General features: G+C 39.8%; 2 protein-coding genes across 5 annotated transcripts; both read right to left on the bottom strand.

Moving 5' to 3' along the window:
* Positions 1-1,663: 1,663 nt before the first annotated feature.
* LOC135479237 (divergent protein kinase domain 2A-like) lies at positions 1,664-13,650 on the bottom strand. Of its 4 annotated transcripts, none has more exons than XM_064759041.1 (5): positions 12,602-13,650; positions 8,393-9,103; positions 7,427-7,549; positions 6,499-6,676; positions 1,664-3,372 (listed from the first exon to the last, which is right to left on the bottom strand). In XM_064759041.1, exons 2-5 carry the CDS (start codon positions 9,071-9,073, stop codon positions 3,023-3,025), a joined length of 1,332 nt encoding a protein of 443 aa, XP_064615111.1. In that variant the 5' UTR covers positions 9,074-9,103; positions 12,602-13,650; the 3' UTR covers positions 1,664-3,022. The 4 variants fall into 4 exon arrangements, with proteins under 4 accessions (XP_064615111.1, XP_064615110.1, XP_064615108.1 ...); XM_064759040.1 differs by lacking the exon at positions 12,602-13,650 and adding an exon at positions 10,434-10,508; XM_064759038.1 differs by lacking the exon at positions 12,602-13,650 and adding an exon at positions 10,088-10,191.
* Positions 13,651-14,491: 841 nt separating this feature from the next.
* On the bottom strand, positions 14,492-18,161 carry LOC135479239 (uncharacterized). The gene is made up of 4 exons (XM_064759042.1): positions 17,445-18,161; positions 16,815-17,048; positions 16,321-16,462; positions 14,492-15,020 (listed from the first exon to the last, which is right to left on the bottom strand). The coding sequence occupies exons 1-4, from the start codon at positions 17,726-17,728 to the stop codon at positions 14,970-14,972; spliced, it is 711 nt and encodes a 236-aa protein (XP_064615112.1). The 5' UTR covers positions 17,729-18,161; the 3' UTR covers positions 14,492-14,969.
* Between the last annotated feature and the right edge of the window lie 1,512 nt (positions 18,162-19,673).

Consider the following 19,673-nt stretch of genomic DNA (forward strand, 5'->3'; position numbering starts at 1 on the left):
AACTGCTGGCCTACTCTCCGTGTGCGAAACAGTTCTTGTAATACATCATACTGTCTAAGTGACAACATTTACAGCGTGTACATGCTGGAGACGATAAAGATAAGACTGGAATTTAGTGCTAAAGAATGGCCTCAGAAACTGGCACTCCTGTATATGCAATACTTGTATGTGAAGGAACTTCAAGTATACATGCAGGTAATGTAGAATAAATCTATAGTACGATTTTAGGGGAAAATGAAGATACGGCAAGCAAGTTTTGAGGACTTTTTATTACGTGTTAATAATTTTAGCATATTCTCAGCATTACAACATCCCACAGCAGTTGTCAGCTTGAATGAAGGCTCTATGGCCCTCGCTGGCCATGTGTTTTAGCTACGACTATAAAGCAGAGCCTAGTTTCACGAAGTTCTCTTAACGTTACGAGCTCGCTACTATCATGACCACGTAATGCCTACAGTAATGGCTGCCGTGGTACTTCAGAGAATGTAACGTTAAGAGTGCTTCGTGACACCCGACCCAGGACAACATAAAGACGTCAGATGTTCTGATTATCTTTCTGTCGGTCAAAGATTTGACTACCTACATGTACCATTTACCACTGGTCCCTTAGCATGGGACCTGGGTGCAGGATGACACCAAATCCTATCTTATATGGGTGGGGGGGGGGGGATTCACAGTTGTTGTAAGATCGCGCTTTTTAAATATCGCGAAGCAGGAAACTTTGATGGGACATGCAAACACTGTCTTTCAGCCGTGGCTAATGACACATTTCATATTGCTTCGTTTACAGTCAGGCACTTGGTGGACTCCAACCGTTACAACTCATAGCACTCGGCCAGGGAGCGCAGACCTTATAATAAAGTCAGCAGTAAAATGAACCTCACAGTTTGTTTATGTATTTATCTGCTTAGCTTACTCAAGAATATTTCAATTATACGTCCTTGGCCAGCATTATGGTGGGAGGAAACCGGGCAGAGCCCGCAGGAAACCCACGACCATCTGCAGGTTGCTGACAGACCTTCCCATGTACGGCCGGAGAGGTAGCCAGCTTGAGCTGGGCTTGAAGTTTATCTTTTTATGTGAAAACAAGAATACCTACACATGTATATGTACATGAACACTTTCGTCTTAGAATATATCATATGTGAGACTGGTATAACACGAAAGCATTTGAAAAATAATGTAGAAATTACAACTGAATACTTTTTAAAATTATATCCTGGAGAGAACAAAATCATTATCAAGAAGTGAAAAAAAAAAAACATCAAGCAAAAACTCAAAACACGAAGAAAAATCAATGTACTGATGTGAAAAACTGTAAAAAAACATTAACATTTGTTGTCTTACATACAATGTACATGTAAATTTTATCGCAGACAAATTTGAAAAAAAAATTAAAAGCATAAACAGTTATAGCAAGATAAAATATAAAATGAATTATTGGGGTTTAATGCCACAGTCAGTATTTCAGACATATCAGGGAAAATCTAGCCACAGAAATGACAATTCAAAACATTATGCAAATCAAAAATAGTTTTGTCAACATTTCATTTATGGCATAAATAATATTTCATATTATAAAACCATTTCGTGTAAAATACTGCATATATATATATATATATATATATATATATATATATATATATATTAAAATCCAAGGCACACAAAATCAGCGGGATTTCCTCATATCCCAGCTGCCTAGAACTGGAATGGTAATTAGAGAGCGTGTTTTGAATACTCTCAGAGAACGTGTTTTAAATACTCTCAATTTTCTCTCGGGCCAGTTGTTCAAAACTGTCCTAGGACTTTATAATGAATTTAACTTTAAGCCAAGTCTTCAGTTTTGCACGGCCCAAAAATAACAGTACAAAAAATATATTAAACACGAACTAAATCTCCTGTTGTTCCATATGATCTCTGCACAGCTGTATTTTTTTTTTTTTTTTTTTGGTGTTGTTAAAATCGTAAAATATATATAACCTAACACCTGTATTAGCTATAAATACACTTTGGAACAACCGAGCACTGGTTTCAGTGCTTTATACAGTAACTGTGAAGACAGCATGACAGAATGTCTCATTCTAAAAACTTCTTCCTGCAGACAAGGGGGACAACCTTTTCCTTTGCAGATCTCAGTCCAGGTCTACTGTACCACAGATGTACTATAAAAAAAACCCAATGTCGTACGCCACTTTGTGAACTGGGTCCAGAAGATGTTAGTTGTCTGACTTGTTTATCATTCTGGGGCCAAATCCGTTTCACAACGATAGCTGAACAAACTCTTGTTTCATTGGCTGTTAATAAATCTGTATGCAAATCACAACCGCCTCATTTTCGCACATCCCGGTGTTCTTCAGCGATATCGCTCTCCATTATGGCTCATGATTTGAAAAAAATTGGATCAATGGAACAAAGGCTGTAGAGAAATCGAAGTCAACCATAGGCCTACTGTCTCCAATCATACTCCTTACGGTGCATGCGGCATTCTCTACACTTTCTCAACAAAACTACCACCATTAGAGAAGTTTGACCTTTGCCCTCCATGCAACAAGCGTGGGCGTGTTCAGGCTTAGCCTCAAAACTGATGCCCTTATGCTGAACTACAATCAGCCATTCATCAATAAAACTGCTTCAGATGTTCGTCAGATAATAACAAAAACAGACGTCAAGAGAGGAAGCGATTTTGTTTTCCATGCCTGACCTTTGTCAACCCATTGACCTCTACATGATCTATGTACATAATTTGTTACTGGTGACAGTGATATACGGCGAGTGTAGAGAGCGGCGCATGCTCTTATATATATATACATATGTTTGAATAGGGGAGGTAACTTGTGCCCAACGCAACGTCCATGACAAGAAATAGTAAAGACAATCCCATAAGTGAAATATTCTTGAGCACGGCGTAAAACACCAATCAAAATAAAAATAAAATAAATAAAGACAATCCGTCGTCGTGGTAAATGCTCTTGATACGACATTATGACAGCTTTGTAGAACAGGCCCCCGGGGTAGTGGAGTATTATTCGCCTTTATCTATGGCGATAATCCGTAGCTCATTCAGCTTGGACAGCAGGTCGTCCTTGATTGCAATTCTCCCCTTGGGCCGTGAAGGTTTCACACACTCCATCAGTAGGTATTCTAGCTGGTAGTCATCTTTGGCGTAGTCAGGCATTGAGTGTAGAAGTCCGGCAGTACGGCCCTGTTCGTCGTCAGCCGATGGGGACAGGAGATTGTGGCAGGCTGCGTAATAGTTGTGATCAGAGTCTACGTGGGTACACAGACTGTCGGGATCAAAGCTGAGACAGTTGCTGCCAGAGCGACATGGGGTGTGCCTGTTCTCATGAAGTTCACTCCAGCCAGGGGGCTTAGCTGGGGGGCAAAAACACAAAAAAAGACGTGAATGTTTATTTATTGATTTATTTAATTGGTGTTTTACCCCATGCTCAAGAATATTCACTTATACGACAGTTACCAGTATTAAGGTATGAGAAAACCGAGCAGAACCCAGAGGAAACCCACCGCCATCAGCAGGTTGCTTTCCCATATTAATTTTCGCAGGATAGGGTGTCTCAAGGACACCTAAGACATCTGGCTAATCCTACGAACGTGTGTAAAGATATCTGAGTCTGTTTTCACGAAACATCATTTTCTTTCTTTTTTATTTATTTGTTTATTTTATTTGATTGGTGTTTTACGCCGTACTCAAGAATATTTCACTTATATTACGGCGGCCAGCTTTATGGTGGGTGGAAACTGGGCACAGCCCGGGGGGAAACCCACGACCATCCGCAGGTTGCTGACAGACCTTCCCACTTATGGCCGGAGATGAAGCCAGCATGAGCTGGACTAGAACTCACAGCGACCGCATTGGTGAGTGGCTCCTGGGTCCTTACGCTGCGCTAGCGCACTAACCGACTGAGCAACGGAGGCCCCCTTTCTTTTTTAAGAACCATATTTCCATTCACATACGCCAATTTATGTAGTGTATGTTTTTGCACTAAAAGTTGTTCTTTCAATTCAGGGCCAGGTGCAACTTTCTAATGCGGTCATAAAATCTGAAATTAATACCTTACATCCATATAAACATCACTGTGTCAAAATTACATGTACTTTTACAGTCAGTATACTTGAATATTTCTTTCAAACATTTCAATGAAATGTGTAAGGCAAAATTCTGCCTAATTTTGGCTTTTTAGTGTACCCTAATTCCTCAGCCTTTTGGCATATGAAAGAGCAACATTTAATGCAATTTATACACATTTTAAATTTGATTTTGTAGACAAAACTACATCGGTTGAATTGGCCAGGTTGAAGGCTTCACAACTATAATGTTATCAGTCAACACAGAATAATGCTATCAGAATATGCTTGCATAAACATCTTGCAAACATGCAAAAAGGTTGAAGAATTACAGTACACTGTAATTTGGGCAAACCTAATGGGTATCAAAGTCTCCTCGCATTTGACCCTGCATGTGGAAAAGGTTATGGAATGAGGGTGCCCTACATCCTCACAAAATGTGACCACCTGTTTTAATGCATTTGAGAACTGTTCTGTTACTTGTGTTGGTTGTATTATGATTTCTGTGAAGACACCCTGTGCCTCTATGCTTGCTTCTCTCAGTTCAGTACCATGTACACTATTCTGTTACTTGTGTATGTTGTATTATGATTTCTGTGAAGACACCCTGTGCCTCTATGCTTGCTTCTCTCAGTTCAGTACCATGTACACTATTCTGTTACACGTGTACGTTGTATTATGATTTCTGTGAAGACACCCTGTGCCTCTGTGCTTGCTTCTCTCAGTTCAGTAACATGTACACTAGTTACATGTGTACGTTGTATTATGATTTCTGTGAAGACACCCTGTGCCTCTGTGCTTGCTTCTCTCAATCCAGTAACATGTACACTAGTTACATGTGTACGTTGTATTATGATTTCTGTGAAGACACCCTGTGCCTCTGTGCTTGCTTCTCTCAATCCAGTAACATGTACACTAGTTACATGTGTATGTTGTATTATGATTTCTGTGAAGACACCCTGTGCCTCTGTGCTTGCTTCTCTCAGTTCAGTACCATGTACACTATTCTGTTACTTGTGTATGTTGTATTATGATTTCTGTGAAGACACCCAGTGCCTCTGTGCTTGCTTCTCTCAGTTCAGTAACATGTACACTATTCTGTTACTTGTGTATGTTGTATTATGATTTCTGTGAAGACACCCTGTGCCTCTATGCTTGCTTCTCTCAGTTCAGTAACATGTACACTATTCTGTTACTTGTGTATGTTGTATTATGATTTCTGTGAAGACACCCTGTGCCTCTGTGCTTGCTTCTCTCAGTTCAGTACCATGTACACTATTCTGTTACTTGTGTATGTTGTATTATGATTTCTGTGAAGACACCCAGTGCCTCTGTGCTTGCTTCTCTCAGTTCAGTAACATGTACACTATTCTGTTACGTGTATGTTGTATTATGATTTCTGTGAAGACACCCTGTGCCTCTATGCTTGCTTCTCTCAGTTCAGTGACATCTACACTATTCTGTAACTTGTGTATGTTGTATTATGATTTCTGTGAAGACACCCAGTGCCTCTATGCTTGCTTCTCTCAGTTCAGTGACATCTACACTATTCTGTTACTTGTGTATGTTGTATTATGATTTCTGTGAAGACACCCTGTGCCTCTGTGCTTGCTTCTCTCAGTTCAGTACCATGTACACTATTCTGTTACTTGTGTATGTTGTATTATGATTTCTGTGAAGACACCCAGTGCCTCTAGGCTTGCTTCTCTCAGTTCAGTAACATGTACACTATTCTGTTACATGTGTACGTTGTATTATGATTTCTGTGAAGACACCCAGTGCCTCTATACTTGCTTCTCTCAGTTCAGTAACATGTACACTAGTTACTTGTGTATGTTGTATTATGATTTCTGTGAAGACACCCAGTGCCTCTAGGCTTGCTTCTCTCAGTTTAGTAACATATCTTTACCCTATTCTTGAACTTCCTCAATTCTTCCTCCTGGTCTTCTCTTTAGGAAACTGTGAGTTTCACATACTGCATTTTAACTCAACATGAGCATTTTTAAGTGGCACATTTTGCTTGATTTTTACTGATTCATCCATCCTGTAGGGCCTATAACAGTCCTTTGTGAAGTTAGATTAATTTTTCATCACAAAAAACTTAAGTGTTGCCATGAAATGTATCATTCTAAGGCCATCACGTTCTTCTGAGATTGTATTTTTACATACCAAACTTCAGGTGAAATACACTACACTGTAAGTTTGCAAAATAAATGTTGGGAGCATATAACAAAAGAAACACCCAGAAATCAGCCATAAATGCGGAGGATAAAAGACTTAAAATAAGGCTTCGTAATGATACATGATGTACAAAAGTCGGCTTCAGCCTGCCATTATATTTGGTGGTCTCATGGCATACTAACGGTAAAATCTAACCATGTACAGTACACACAATATCGCCCTCCCATTATTTACCTCTCTCCACAGCTAGCTTGTCTACCACCTGGATATTCTCCACGTCAATCACCGTCACTTTGCCATCTTTGTTCACGGCTAAGTTATCGTAGCTCAAGTCCGACCAGTACAAGGCGTAAGAATCTTTATTATTCGTCAGCAGTTCTGCTATTTTGAGTATCTGATATGCCAAGTCAACCTGTCCAACATAGAAGGATACTGAATAAATGTTTATTTATCCATCTGATGATGAATTTTTCACCAAGGGATGGAAGTTATAGGTGGTGGAAACTGGAGTGCCCAACATTCATTAGGTAAGTAGCAAACCCCCTGACTTTAACTACAACCAAAGCACTGAAAGCTGGATTCTAATCTGCGACCTCATTGGTCAAAGGTCAAATAGTTGCAGCTAGCAATCGCTTTATACACTGTCTTAACCTGATATTGTTATTATAAAATAATACTATCAGTTATCATACTGTTATTCATTTGACTGGTGATTTCAGAGCTGATTTCAACACCAGTGTACAAGAGCACGAATACGACCTAACATTTCATCCATGACTAACAGATTCAGTTAATTGTTTTCCTTCATTCTGAAAATGCTGTTGATCTTAGAAAGGTGCATTGAGCTTGTGTTGGAATCATCCTGCCGGAAAAATTTCAGTTCTAGCACCCGTGGTAGTATTTTAAAGCCTTCATTTGCCTCTTTAAAAGCACTTTGGGTTGGAGGGGTGGGGGGTGGGGGGGATGAGGGTTGGGGGAGGGAACGGTGGGAGGAGACGGTAGGAGGAATTTTAAGGCGAATACAGTAACTGTTTTCTTTTATATGAATTGTTCTGTTTGGGTTATCAGACAACTCAAAATTCCTGATAAAAGTTGGCTTCTTTTATTATTACAGTTTTTCTTTTTGTTTGTTTTATTTTCCATCAATTCTCAGTACACTCACTCGCTTGTGGAATGGAGCATTGTAAAACTCCCCTAGCATCTTTCCAGCATTCCCCTCTACAATAAACCTGCCACAGGCTCCTATGTACTCCGGGAAAGGCCAGCCAGATTCTGAGGAAAATGTCTGTGACAAACACAAAAACAAGGGACAGATTGAGTTTAATACTGATTGGTGGTTAGTTCTATTTACTCAAGGGCATTTTCCTAACATGTATACATCATATCACCCGACTTTGCAGGGACCGCTTCGGTGGCCTAACGGTTAGAGTGTCCACCTCGAAGTCAGGAGACCCTTGCATCATACATGTACATAGGTCAGGTCATACCAAAATCATTAAAAATGGTACTTGCTGCTGCCTCTCTTGGCGCTCAGCTCAGAGAGGATAGAGCAAGAAAACAGGGCTGGTGTCATGTCTGGTGTCTTACCAATGACCCAGAAGCTTACCAATACCATAGCTCTGAATTTATGTCCAGTTTACCTTGGACATACCGCCTCAGGTTTATAAAGCGGCGCGGTCTGACGTTAATTTGGGGCATCCTTAGATTTGAACTTAATCCTTAGTCACAACAGAACACAAGTCTCCCAAGTGACAGTTATGGGTGCAGGGCTGGCCATCTTCGTATATTAAGTGAAATAACCAATCAAATATTATTGATGTAAAGCACTGATCATTGCTCATTCCCTTCAAGGCCCCATATACAGCAGTAGGCTACTGAAGAACTATTTATTTATTTGGTTGGTGTTTTACGCTGTACTCAAGAATATTTCACCTAAACCATGGCAGTCAACATTATAGTGCGAAAACACACAACCATTCGCAGGTTGCTGACAGACCTTCCCCACGTATGGCCGCTACTGTAGATAGGATGCAAGGAAAGCTTCACCGCAGAACCAGTACTGAGTTGTGACTCAAGGACGAAGATGGGCATCTGATGTCAGTTTTGGTTAATGGTAAAGTCTACATACCTGAAGAATTAGAGGCTCTGGATTGATTTTGAGGAGCGTCAGCAGCATAACTTTGTCTCGGAACAGTAGATGCCTGCCGGGTTCCGTTTGTTCACGGAAACGCTCCAGTATGCGCTTCAGGAGGCGTTGTGATGGGCACCTGGTGAAATCAGACAGGCCCTTGATATGATCTGGAGTGAGGTCGGTGTTTTTCACGACTCGAAGCTGTGGAGATGTGAAGATTACTTTTGCCACATCGCATCCGCTCTCTCGTCCAGTCTCCTCACAAACACTGTCGTCAAATTGCTTCAATTCATCATTATGACCAAGCTTTTTCAAGACCACAGCTTTGTCCAGGTAACTCCCAAAGAAAACGTTCTTCACGTTGACTGCATCAAGTAGCCTGACACGAGAAAAGCCAACCAGATGAACATCCCCGTTGAAAAGCGGGTGGCACATTGTCATTCCGTAACACACAGGACACTTCCTCGCCTCAAGGAAATCCTCTTCTGTTAAGTGATTGCGACTGATGGTCGACAAAATGATAATCCACATAACAACAGCCAACAGAAAAGATATTCCCAGCATCCATTTGCCTCGTGTTGGCAGCTGTTTGATGCGCAGTAGCGGAGCGGACATTGCCAGAGAAAGCCGGCTGGCTGCCGACGAATATCGTCGATTTCGTATACCTTCCCCCATCATCCTCGTTTCCTGTCATTAATGGGTTGCATCCTACAGCAGATTTAACACTGTACACAATTACTTGGACAGTCATTTCTTAATAATTGTTTCATGTTTAAACAAAGTATACCAGGGTTAAGGTAATAAGGTGATCTCTATTAAATAAGGTACTTATTTCATAGATTTCTACATATTAATATGATATAACAGGATACTGTTCTCTTGTGGTTGTGCGATGCTTTCAGCCATGTGACGTACATAGAGCTCTGCTAGGCTGTTCATCCGATAGCCAGAAACAAACAAACAGTACACTATGCTATAGCATTACAAATATTAATGTCCAATTATACATCAGCCATTAATCCTTACGTACTTGGATTAATCAACCCAGCCAAAAACGCTGACGTTAGGTTGGCAGAATTATGTTCAGCAAAGGATGGCCCAAAACCAAGGTCAGGTCAGACAGTGCTCCATTTAGAAACCTGATGCAGTTGCTGCATGCGAAAGTTTGTCATGGCATTTGTCATCTCGTCTGTCGATGCACCACAAACAAAAAAAGTCACTCTGTTATTTCTCAGGCCTCTTTATGCCGAGATTCCTGGTGCTGCTCAAAGCGAACGCCTGTACTGACAGCCTCAACATATTTGACAAGGACAGGTAACCTCCTCAGGTTTATAAAACGGCGCGGTCTGACGTTAATTTGGGGCATCCTCAGGTTGGAACTTAATCCTTAGTCACAACAGAACACAAGTCTCCCAAGTGACAGTAGGCTTTTACTAAAGAAATCCAGCAAGCAATATGCTTCATCAGTGACCATGACACATTCAAAAGCGTTGTGCCGCTCGAATCAGAGTTGTATATTATATTTGCAACAGAACTATAAATATACATTTTTGTCCAACTTAAACCAAAGGCAGAGTCACTGGGGGACGAGTTTTCGATACCCCACAAAACTTCAGCATCACTCGTTATCTAATGTCGGAGATTAAATAGAAGAGTAGTATAAGAAATATTTGAATATAAATTTTCACTCACAGCGAAAGAAAGAATGTTCCCCAGCATTGTGACAGTGGCGCCCAATTATAAATGCAGATATTATCATTTGTTCACCGTAGCAAGTTCCATGTTGTCGGAAACTTTGATCAGCAGGATTTAGGCAAAAATGCGGGAACGGACTTGTAACGAATATAGTTGATGTACTGACCGCAAAGTACTATCACAACCGTTAGTTCCAATGAAGTTGCATTCTACATCACACTCTTGTCAACTTTTAGAGATATTTTTGCTGTCAATTAAATTAATAAGCTGGGAAATGATTGTAAATTTTACGGATTTCCCTGCAAATTAAACAATGCCCAAACTAAAGAGTACCGGTACTTACCATGCTTTGGAGACCCGCGAAAGTCTGCAGTTTGATATTTTTACTTTTTAACCACTCTATACCATATGGTCAAATGTATACAAAGACAGTATATGGAGTCTCGACGACGTTATGTCATGTCATGTCAAATTGCTGGTTGACATGAGTCGCAATAGTTACATGTATGATAAAGTCCAAGTGTCAGTACAGCTTAACTACTCTTGAGCATCCTGAACACTGGGTGCCATAAGGATGCGTCTTTTATGCTCACAGTCACAGCTCAGCGCTGGATGTTTTGAGGGACAGTTGTAGGCAGAAGACCTGGCCATAGCGACTGCCCATAGCTTATTTGATTCATGATTTACGCTCGTAGCCGTGCCTTATGACAGTCGTCAACCCATTGCATTAAATTAATTGTAACACATGAATAAAACCATTCGTACAACAAATCGTATTGTAGCGATTTTGTTTTTATGTATATATCTTCTTAACGATACAGATATCCCAGTTCCAAATCACACCATTTACTACAGGGGAAAGCACAATATTGGTAGCGTGAATCACCCAGTGTCGAACTCTGGAACAATATCTGTATACTGCTGGAGACGTTCGCTACTATGGATTCTTTTGAATGTCAGCTCGGTCAGTCCGTGTCATTCAGTAGTATGTTTGGGAAAACCACTAGTTAGCTCTGAACTTCGAATAACCAAGAAAAGTCCGATTTTTAAAGTTCAACAAACAGCAGCAACAGTTTTATTAAAATAGAGTGACAGGAGTATGTTGATATATATATAGGTAAAAGTGCCAGTACTGTGTACAAGCACAACATCGGTACTTCAGATGGTTCAGATAACTGTGTTAGGGATATCTCAGGGAGGTATTAAACCTAGTACTGCTGTGATAGTGGTATGTCCTACTGGTGTCATATAGACAATATGTCAGCCATGTGTGGGGACATTATCCGTAAATAATACTTTCAGGTCTTCTCTGGGAGTAACAGTTCCAGAATTGGTCCAGTAATAACTTGGGAAAACGAGTTTCAAATTCTGGGACTCGGTGTCTCACTGTGCCGAAACTGGGAATCCCAGTCCCACGATTGCTCAGGGGCACTTATGCACAAATTCTCCCAGTATAAATGTTTCAGCTCATACTTGGGAATTATAAAATTTTGGTCCAGAAAATCCCAGTTACAAACTATTGAGATATACTGTCTCAATCATGGTTGGGAATATCAGTCTCACAGCCTGGGAAAGTCAGTCCCACAGCCTGGGAACACTAGTGTCACAATTTGGAACTAGCAGTCCCACTGTCTCTAGGTATGCTCTAAAGCTGAAATCCCACTTCAGTGCTGACAACTTATCTAGCTACCACTTCACACTGCTTATATACATGTAAAATACCTGCCTTAGAAAGCTAACTAGGTGGAAATTTAGATGTTAACACGACGGTGGTCCGAGATCATCTGGGACTAAAAGTGGGAATTTGCCCGGTATTTATAGTCTACGCTCATAAATATTCATGAGTACCAAGGATGGTACTCAGAGCACTGATTGGCTAATACCAAAGTAACAACATCTGTGTATAGAAATACTATACATGTACATGCGTATCTAATGTCTTTCTTTTTCTTAATAATGGAAAGATGAACAATAACTTGTAGGTAGAAAGGAGATGAGCCTGTGGAGTGAAACTATTTACTTTCGCAAATACAAGTTAATGCCCCTTTTGAAACTCTTCACTATGAGTTTAACACTAAAGGATGTCGTAAAGTAGACAACCTCGTCTAGCGGCAGTTCACCGTGAACGACGATCGTGCGCGGCGAAGCAACAACAACAACCACAAAAAATGATTTAGTGTCTTAAACTTGGTATAAAGGATGTTTTATGCCAAAATCATGCCACAGTCAGTGAGTACTAATGTTGTTTTAACTGGAAAGATGCCGTACGTGGTTTGTTACAGCAAAAATATGTCCAAAAGTAATGGAAACTCTACTCGAAGTTGTCACTTCAAAATATTAACAATGGCGGATGTTTCGCCAAACTTAAGGTCGCTAAAAAAAAATGTTGTTAGCAACCTAGCCAAACAATATCCGATCACCAAGCTTGGAGAGAAACTCCTTCAACATGTCAATGTATTATACGTGAAATATGGTGTTCTAATTAAGTCATCAAGTGTTAAAAATTCTTACGTTGGAAGGGACAGGGGTCCACGGAAACTGTGTCCTTCAAAAGTTATATTAAGGCGCCAAAAACAACTTGCTCTCATGAGTCCCCAAAATATCCTGTCTCTACATGTTACAAAAAAAAAAATATATATATTTCAAAATATTCCACAAAAATTCTAATTTAATTTAAGGACATGTCTAACCCATAAAAATTTACATTCTACCGGTAAAACCTGTGTCTACGTTATGGACAAGGCAGAAAATTAACCCCTAACCTACCATGCAGTTATATGAAATAATATACTGTCTCTAGCAAAATCGCCACAGTATTAACGGTACGATTATTTGCAGGATTTCATAGGTGAAACTGCTAAGACTAGGCCTTCCTCATTCAAAAGGATCAGTCTAGTTTTAAGTCCTTCTTATAAACTTCTTGGATTTTGAAAGCCGTAATTTCACTTTTACTTAATTTGTAGTCCATGCTTTTGCACAACAGAACAGTCAGGGTAACTGGTCCTAGATATAATTGCACACTTTTTGCTTGATCATTAGTGCAAGAACATCGATAAATGGAAATAAACTCACAACCTGGAATATCAGCTTGTTCTGATATTATAAATAACACAATCGCTGTAGTTAGCACACAGCCAACTAATCAAAAATCCTGTTTCTCTAAATATAGAAGACATTGAGCAGAACAACATTTTCATAATACACCGATCCATTCGCGATATGATTGACGGACGATAAGCCAATCAAATTGCACAACGCGTTCACCCCTTTAGCTCCGCCCACAGGTTGGACAAAACTCCGACAACATGGCTGTTACAGTACTACATGACGCGTGAAACTGGTTGCAGAAGTCTAAGTAAACTCAGCCTCAAGACATCCTATATACTGTCTGAATGTTTGCCTCTTGTGAAAATGGTGAAGCATTGTTCATATGGGACTTGCAAATCTGATAGCAGGTACCCGGAAAAGTTAGGAGGAGCTAAATTTATTCCTTTCCCGAAGCCAAAGTCTGACCTGCAAAAATGCCTGCGCTGGATAGCCTTGTGTCGCCGTCCACATTCCCATCTCTACGTGGAAAAAATAACTAAGCATACATATATTTGTTCAAAGGTAAGTGAATCTATTTTGATGTATGTAATGGTTGTCGAAGCTTGGTAACTTTCTGTGAGGCTCCATCGCCGCTTATCTGTCAGATATTCATAAGGCGGTGGTGTTGTTGTACATGTAAAAGGCCTGTGCATGTGCGTTTGTGAATATTCCTTGTAACAAAGTTGTGTCCGAAATTTAGACTCTTTTGTTAATGTTCCACTGCCCCCACGTCCCTAAGTGCAATATTTTTTTTGTTTTTATTTTATTTTATTTTATGGGGTATAGGAGAGGGGAGGGATTGCCTTAACATGTTAAGTCTGTCATTATTGATTAGCATGTCCGCTTCTGGGCTGGGAGATCCAGGGTCAAACCTGGGTCTAGTCAGACCAGAAACTCTAACAGTGGGAGCTGTTGTGGGGTTAGAGCATCGACTGGTCGGCCCGGTGTCAGCATAATGTGACTGGGTGAGGGGGCTTGCTGGGTGTCTTTTCAGACATGTCTTGCTGAGGTACAACTGTAGCACCTTAAAAGAGCGGAGGAAATCCATCCTGCAACAAGGAGACACCGTCTGTATATGGTTGAAATACTGTTCATTAGGTTGTTAAACCCAAGCACTCGCTCACTTTTAATGAAATCTCACGAATACCAACTCATATGTGTCTTTATTTACTTGCAGTATTTCATATCTCTCAGTGGACCTAATGAAGAATATCCTGATCCAAATGATGCTTTAAGTGGGGAATTTAGAAAATCACGCCGCCACGTATCATATGCCCAGAACAACACATTATCTGTTTCCAGGAATAGGTAACATTAATATTTTATTATAAGCAATCACAGTAGGTTGATATGAACAATATTTATCATTATGTAAACAATAACCAAGAGTATTTCATTAGTGTGTCATTAACTCTGAATATTCACACAGTTAAGTGTCCAGCTAAAATTTATTGAGGCTTATAGGAACTTTGGCACAGTTTACTTAATCTAGATACACAACACCACTTGCCATTAGTAGCAAGTTACTTTACTTCCCTTGTAGTGGGTGAATACTCCCTATTTCATGTTGTAAAGCCAGACAGTTGAAAGATGGTATGCTTAGTATGTGGTCACTGTGGGACACGACAGAAGGCAGATACCGGGTCTAAAGGAAAGATAACTCCATACTCTGGAAACGGGGAATATCCATCTCATTCCAAACTGAGTTTCGTTGTTGTGAGAAATTTTCCAGTAGCTATTTAATGGCATTACTTCCCAGTCAGTTAATCAATCCTGTTCACTATTTACTATTTCAGTCTATCCTGAGTTGGATGTGTTCTCCATGGTTGCAAGAATCAGGCAGCTGGAAGAGGAAAACAATAAATTGATCAGAGACTTTGCCAAGAGGGAACTTCTAAATATTAATAAGTGCGATAAACAGTGTCAGACTGAGGAATTTAAACAGAGAGGTGGATTTGAAATTGAAGAAGTTGTTGAGTCAAATATTAAAAATTTGTTTAAGTTTTATACAGGCTTAACATATCCAGATTTCTGATGTTACTATCATTCCTCTTTCCCAGTGATTGTGCAAATCCAATTTCATATCCACAGAAAAGAAAGGAAACTAATGTAAAAAAATTCCCCTTATCACAACAAGTTTTTATGTACCTGTGTCGACTCAGAACGGGGTTACATGTTAAAGACCTGGCCTTCAGATTTAATGTGAAAGTGCCAACAGTGTCAACAGTTCTCACCGGTGTTGCAAAATATATGTATGTCAGGTTAGGCTCCCTTAGCTATTGGCCACATAGAAATGTAATTATAGAAAACATGCCTGAGAATTACAAAGCTGATTTTCCGACTTGTTTAGCAATCCTTGATTGTACAGAGCTTAAATGTGAAAAACCGTCTTCCTTACAAGTACAGAGTCAGTGCTTTTCAGACTATAAATCATCCAATACCTTGAAGTCATTAGTTGTTTGTGACCCTAGAGGATCAGTTATGTTTGTTTCAGATTTGTTTTCTGGGTCAATTTCAGACAATGAAATTTGTGAACAAAGTGGGTTCTATGATTTTGTACCTGATTTGAAAGAACGGGGCTTCATTGGTGCTGGAGATGCACTAATGGCAGATAAGGGGTTTAGGATTGAAGGCATTCTGTCAGAATTTGATATTAATCTGAATATACCTCCACTTGCTTCAAGTGCAAAACCATCAAGTGAATCAGAAGTAAATGTGACTAAAAAAATTGCAGCACATAGGATTCATGTTGAACGGGCAATTAATAAAATAAAATGTTTTAAGTTACTGAGAAGAAAAATTCCAGTTAGCTTGTTTCACTGCATTAATGAAAATTGGTTTGTTGCTGCAAACTTAACTAATTTTCAAGATACTTTGGTAAAATTATAACTTTTGTACCATATATTACAATGTGGACAAACAATTTCATCATCAGGGGAAATATGGAGTCGTGACATACATAAAAGATTTAGAAACTGATGTGGAAATTGTGTAAAAAAAAACCCATTATAAATGATCGAGATATATGGATGACTATGATTGATTGTTCATCTGGTGTGGACTGATGGATTTGTAATATACGTGAAGTGTATTAAAGGATCCTAACCCAAAAATAATTAATTTCTTGTTATTGTTATACATACCTGTAAAGGTAACATTGAACCCTTCTGCACAATTCCATACTCTGTTTTTTCTGTGTGCAGTTCATCTTGCAGTAAATATGATAATGGTGTGGACTTGTCTACTTTCAACTTCTTTATGTCATCTTCCTTCAATTCTGGGATCCTGTTGGTAAAAATATAACACTTTCTGTCACAAAAAACTATCAGTTTCTGTCACAAAAAGTGCACTGATGACTTGATTTGTTGCTTGATGGAAAACATTTTTCAAAAAATATGAGGCCTTTGTGGTCTGGCGATTGACGGCGCTTGTAAATCTGCTTATTAGGTCACATCATGCGGACACCTGGCCAACCAGGCTACCCTAACACCAGCTCCTACTGAATTGACAAAGGGTTTAACCTGGTTCTCTCAGGCAATTAGTGATGCTCTACAGGCCAATAAACTGAGCTGCACAGGCTGGTCACTGATGAGAGGAAGGATTTTGCACTGCTGTTCACACTGCGGTTAATAATTACCTAAGTGTTGGTGTAGAACAACACACTGGCCTTTTTCGGCGAGGTGTTGGCCTTGGTTTAGCGAAAACTATTGCAGCTACGGGCTCGGCATTGATCTTTGGGCCCCGCGGTTTGTGCCACTGTTGAGGCAAACTGGTACAAGCCAGCTGTGAAGGGATATCTTTCAGTCCCAAACGTTTATAGTGGCCAACTGTGTAGACGACGCTAACAGCATGAGAACATAACCCAGTTATTCTATAAAAATAAAAAAGAAGATACCGGTACCATAACACTAGTGTGAGTTAACTTATGGGCTCAACAGCTCCGAATATTTTTTCGTAGTATGCAAATATACAACGTAAGTGAACCATCGCTAGACAGTCTTAACCTCAGAATTAGAAGTACAAGCTAAGTCTCTATTAGTTTCTATGGTACAGATTTTATTTTATAACGTATACAACAAAATTGAAGGCGCCAACGCGCTTTGGATAACAAACTATAAGTCTAAATCCAAGGCTAACGTCGAAACAACAACGACAACAGTTAAAATACCTGCCGCAGCATGTTAAACTTAAATCTACATTTATGAACATTACAAGATATTTATAATTATACACCAATTCACTACATAAACAGGAAAAGCACACATACCCAGCTTTACATGAACAATGACTGTCCGTGATTCTTCTCTCCTGGGTATGAATCGTCATGTCAATTCGATGAGGTTGCTCGCTTTTCCTCATAGAACGATAGCATTTAGCACTGATATCGACAATATTTTTACTGGAACTGTTCACTTTGAGCGCATGAACGTAACCATTAACGAAAAAATTATACCCCCTCTCTTTTGCACGCTTGGTTAAAACGTTGGCATCGCCAAAATAATCGGTAGAAATTTCCTGAGGCAGCAAGTTGAAATTTGAACCGGCCGCCATGTTTACATTTTATGTCCGACCTTGGGCGTTGCTATGGCGTCGGCAAGGGAGGCGTGGCCTACGCGGCGAAAATGGATCGGTGTATTAATGATTCATGCCCTTCTCAGAACCTTTTTCCCATATGTGTACACCTACAAATCCCACAGCCATCCCCAAACTGCTGAATCAAGTGGTAATGGATGAACCTCTGATCTCATTGTTAATACCATGTTTTTACCAATTCTCATTTTCCATTTTCATGAAATACTATGGATTCCTGAAATACTATGGAGCATCATATTAAACCCCAAGCACTCACTCACTTCATATTTCTTGAAAGTATCATTCTTAAGTGAAAATAAATCTACAGAAGTTGTGGCAATCACAGTTGTGTCATGCACTAGTAGGCCTATTAAGGGAGGTCCCAGAAATCGTGCACCATCTGGATTTTCATTTTTTTTCTGTGTTTCAGATTTAATACTGATTTTTAATTTTTTTTTGTCTCTTTCAGAGTTAATTATGGCTAATAAACTAACAGTACAAGAAAGAGTTGAATTGGTTTTTATGTTTGGAAGAGATGGGGCAACAAACTGCTCTCTAACTCAGGCATTCAACCTCAACCTGGATAGTGCGCAACTTCTGGGACACCCTGTATTTTGAGACTGCAAAAAATTTCTCCTCTGCTTTAGCAAGGGCTTGGAACCTTCTACTGTGCCATAAAAAGTGATGTCACTCAATGTTCCAGGTTTATCAGCTTATCAACTGACACCTTCTGAACAAGTTTTATTTTGCACTGTCAAATATTCTGATTTATAATCAAAAACTTCATCAAGATGTCAATATGTCTCTAGACTATGACACAGTAGGCAGCATTAAAAATTTTTTTTACACATATATATTTTTAGTTTTTTTTAACCCTGATTCTTTTTCTCTGCGTGTACTGTTTAAATAGTCCTCCTCCTCATGGGAATTCCCCTGGTATTGAAGATTTCTTCTCCAATCTTCAAATGGTACTGCTTCATCGCACCAAAGTTGTTTTTTTTCATAAACTTTCTTTCGGGTACCACTACTTTTCTTTCAGGCATACCTTGAGATAATGGGGGAACAGCCTGACCTGGTGTTGACTTGATGTTTCGGAACACAACGGATGATACAGAGGGTAAAATGGGCACTAGAGAAATACTTGGTCACACTCCAATGGAGGACACAGCAGTTTCATGTGGAAGTGGTTGTTTCACAGGGTGGGCTGTGGCCGGCAGGACAGGGCGAAAATGAACTGGAAGTCTTGGTAATGTTACACTGGCCATAAATGCAGGTGAAGACGTTGTAGCCTGTTGTAACCTTGGGCGCTTCAGTTTTGCCATGCCTGCTGTGTCTGGGAATACACCTGTTTCACCTTGTCCAACACTCAAAGTGGCTGGCTTATCTTTCGGCTGTGGAGCGCCAGTCCCGGACATGGAGGGCTGAGGCAGATCTATTCCTTGGAGAACAACTTGTAGGTCTTTATCCTTTCCTTTTCTGTTGTACCTGGGAAAAAGACAACAAAACTAGATTAATTTTGAAGAACATCTCTGTTAAGGATGCACTCTTATGTATGTCACAAATACCACAAGATGTCAAAATTCACCAGCTGTAAAATTCAGCACAAACAGCAGATCTGCAGGCAGTTAATCTTAAATATAAAAACAGGAAAGATCAAATTTCACTTACCACTGTTGTACTGTCTTAATATTAACACTTGGGAGTTGTATATCTGTCTCATTCATCACCATGTGGTTTGACATAACTAGTCCCTGGATACAGGAGTAGGCATTCTTCATCACCCTGTGGTTTGACATAACTAGTCCCTGGATACGGGAGTAGGCATTCTTCATCACCCTGTGGTTTGACATAACTAGTCCCTGGATACGGGAGTAGGCATTCTTCATCACCCTGTGGTTTGACATAACTAATCCTTAGATACAGG

This window comes from Liolophura sinensis, chromosome 12 (genome assembly GCF_032854445.1).
Source record: "Liolophura sinensis isolate JHLJ2023 chromosome 12, CUHK_Ljap_v2, whole genome shotgun sequence".
Classification (NCBI taxonomy): Eukaryota; Metazoa; Mollusca; class Polyplacophora; order Chitonida; family Chitonidae; genus Liolophura; species Liolophura sinensis.

What these genes read in the sequence shown, in the direction of transcription:
- LOC135479237 (XM_064759041.1), bottom strand. Translation starts at nt 9,073, where the DNA reads ATGATGGGGGAAGGTATACGAAATCGACGATATTCGTCGGCAGCCAGC. An exon ending in CAGAGCCTCTAATTCTTCAG is followed by an intron (nt 7,550 to 8,392) that starts GTATGTAGACTT and finishes TGTTTGTCACAG; the next exon opens with ACATTTTCCTCAGAATCTGG. An exon ending in CAAGCTAGCTGTGGAGAGAG is followed by an intron (nt 3,373 to 6,498) that starts GTAAATAATGGG and finishes TTTGCCCCCCAG; the next exon opens with CTAAGCCCCCTGGCTGGAGT.
- LOC135479239 (XM_064759042.1), bottom strand. Translation starts at nt 17,728, where the DNA reads ATGGCGGCCGGTTCAAATTTCAACTTGCTGCCTCAGGAAATTTCTACC. An exon ending in CATTGTTCATGTAAAGCTGG is followed by an intron (nt 17,049 to 17,444) that starts GTATGTGTGCTT and finishes TTATTTTTATAG; the next exon opens with AATAACTGGGTTATGTTCTC. An exon ending in TGTTCTACACCAACACTTAG is followed by an intron (nt 16,463 to 16,814) that starts GTAATTATTAAC and finishes TTTTACCAACAG; the next exon opens with GATCCCAGAATTGAAGGAAG.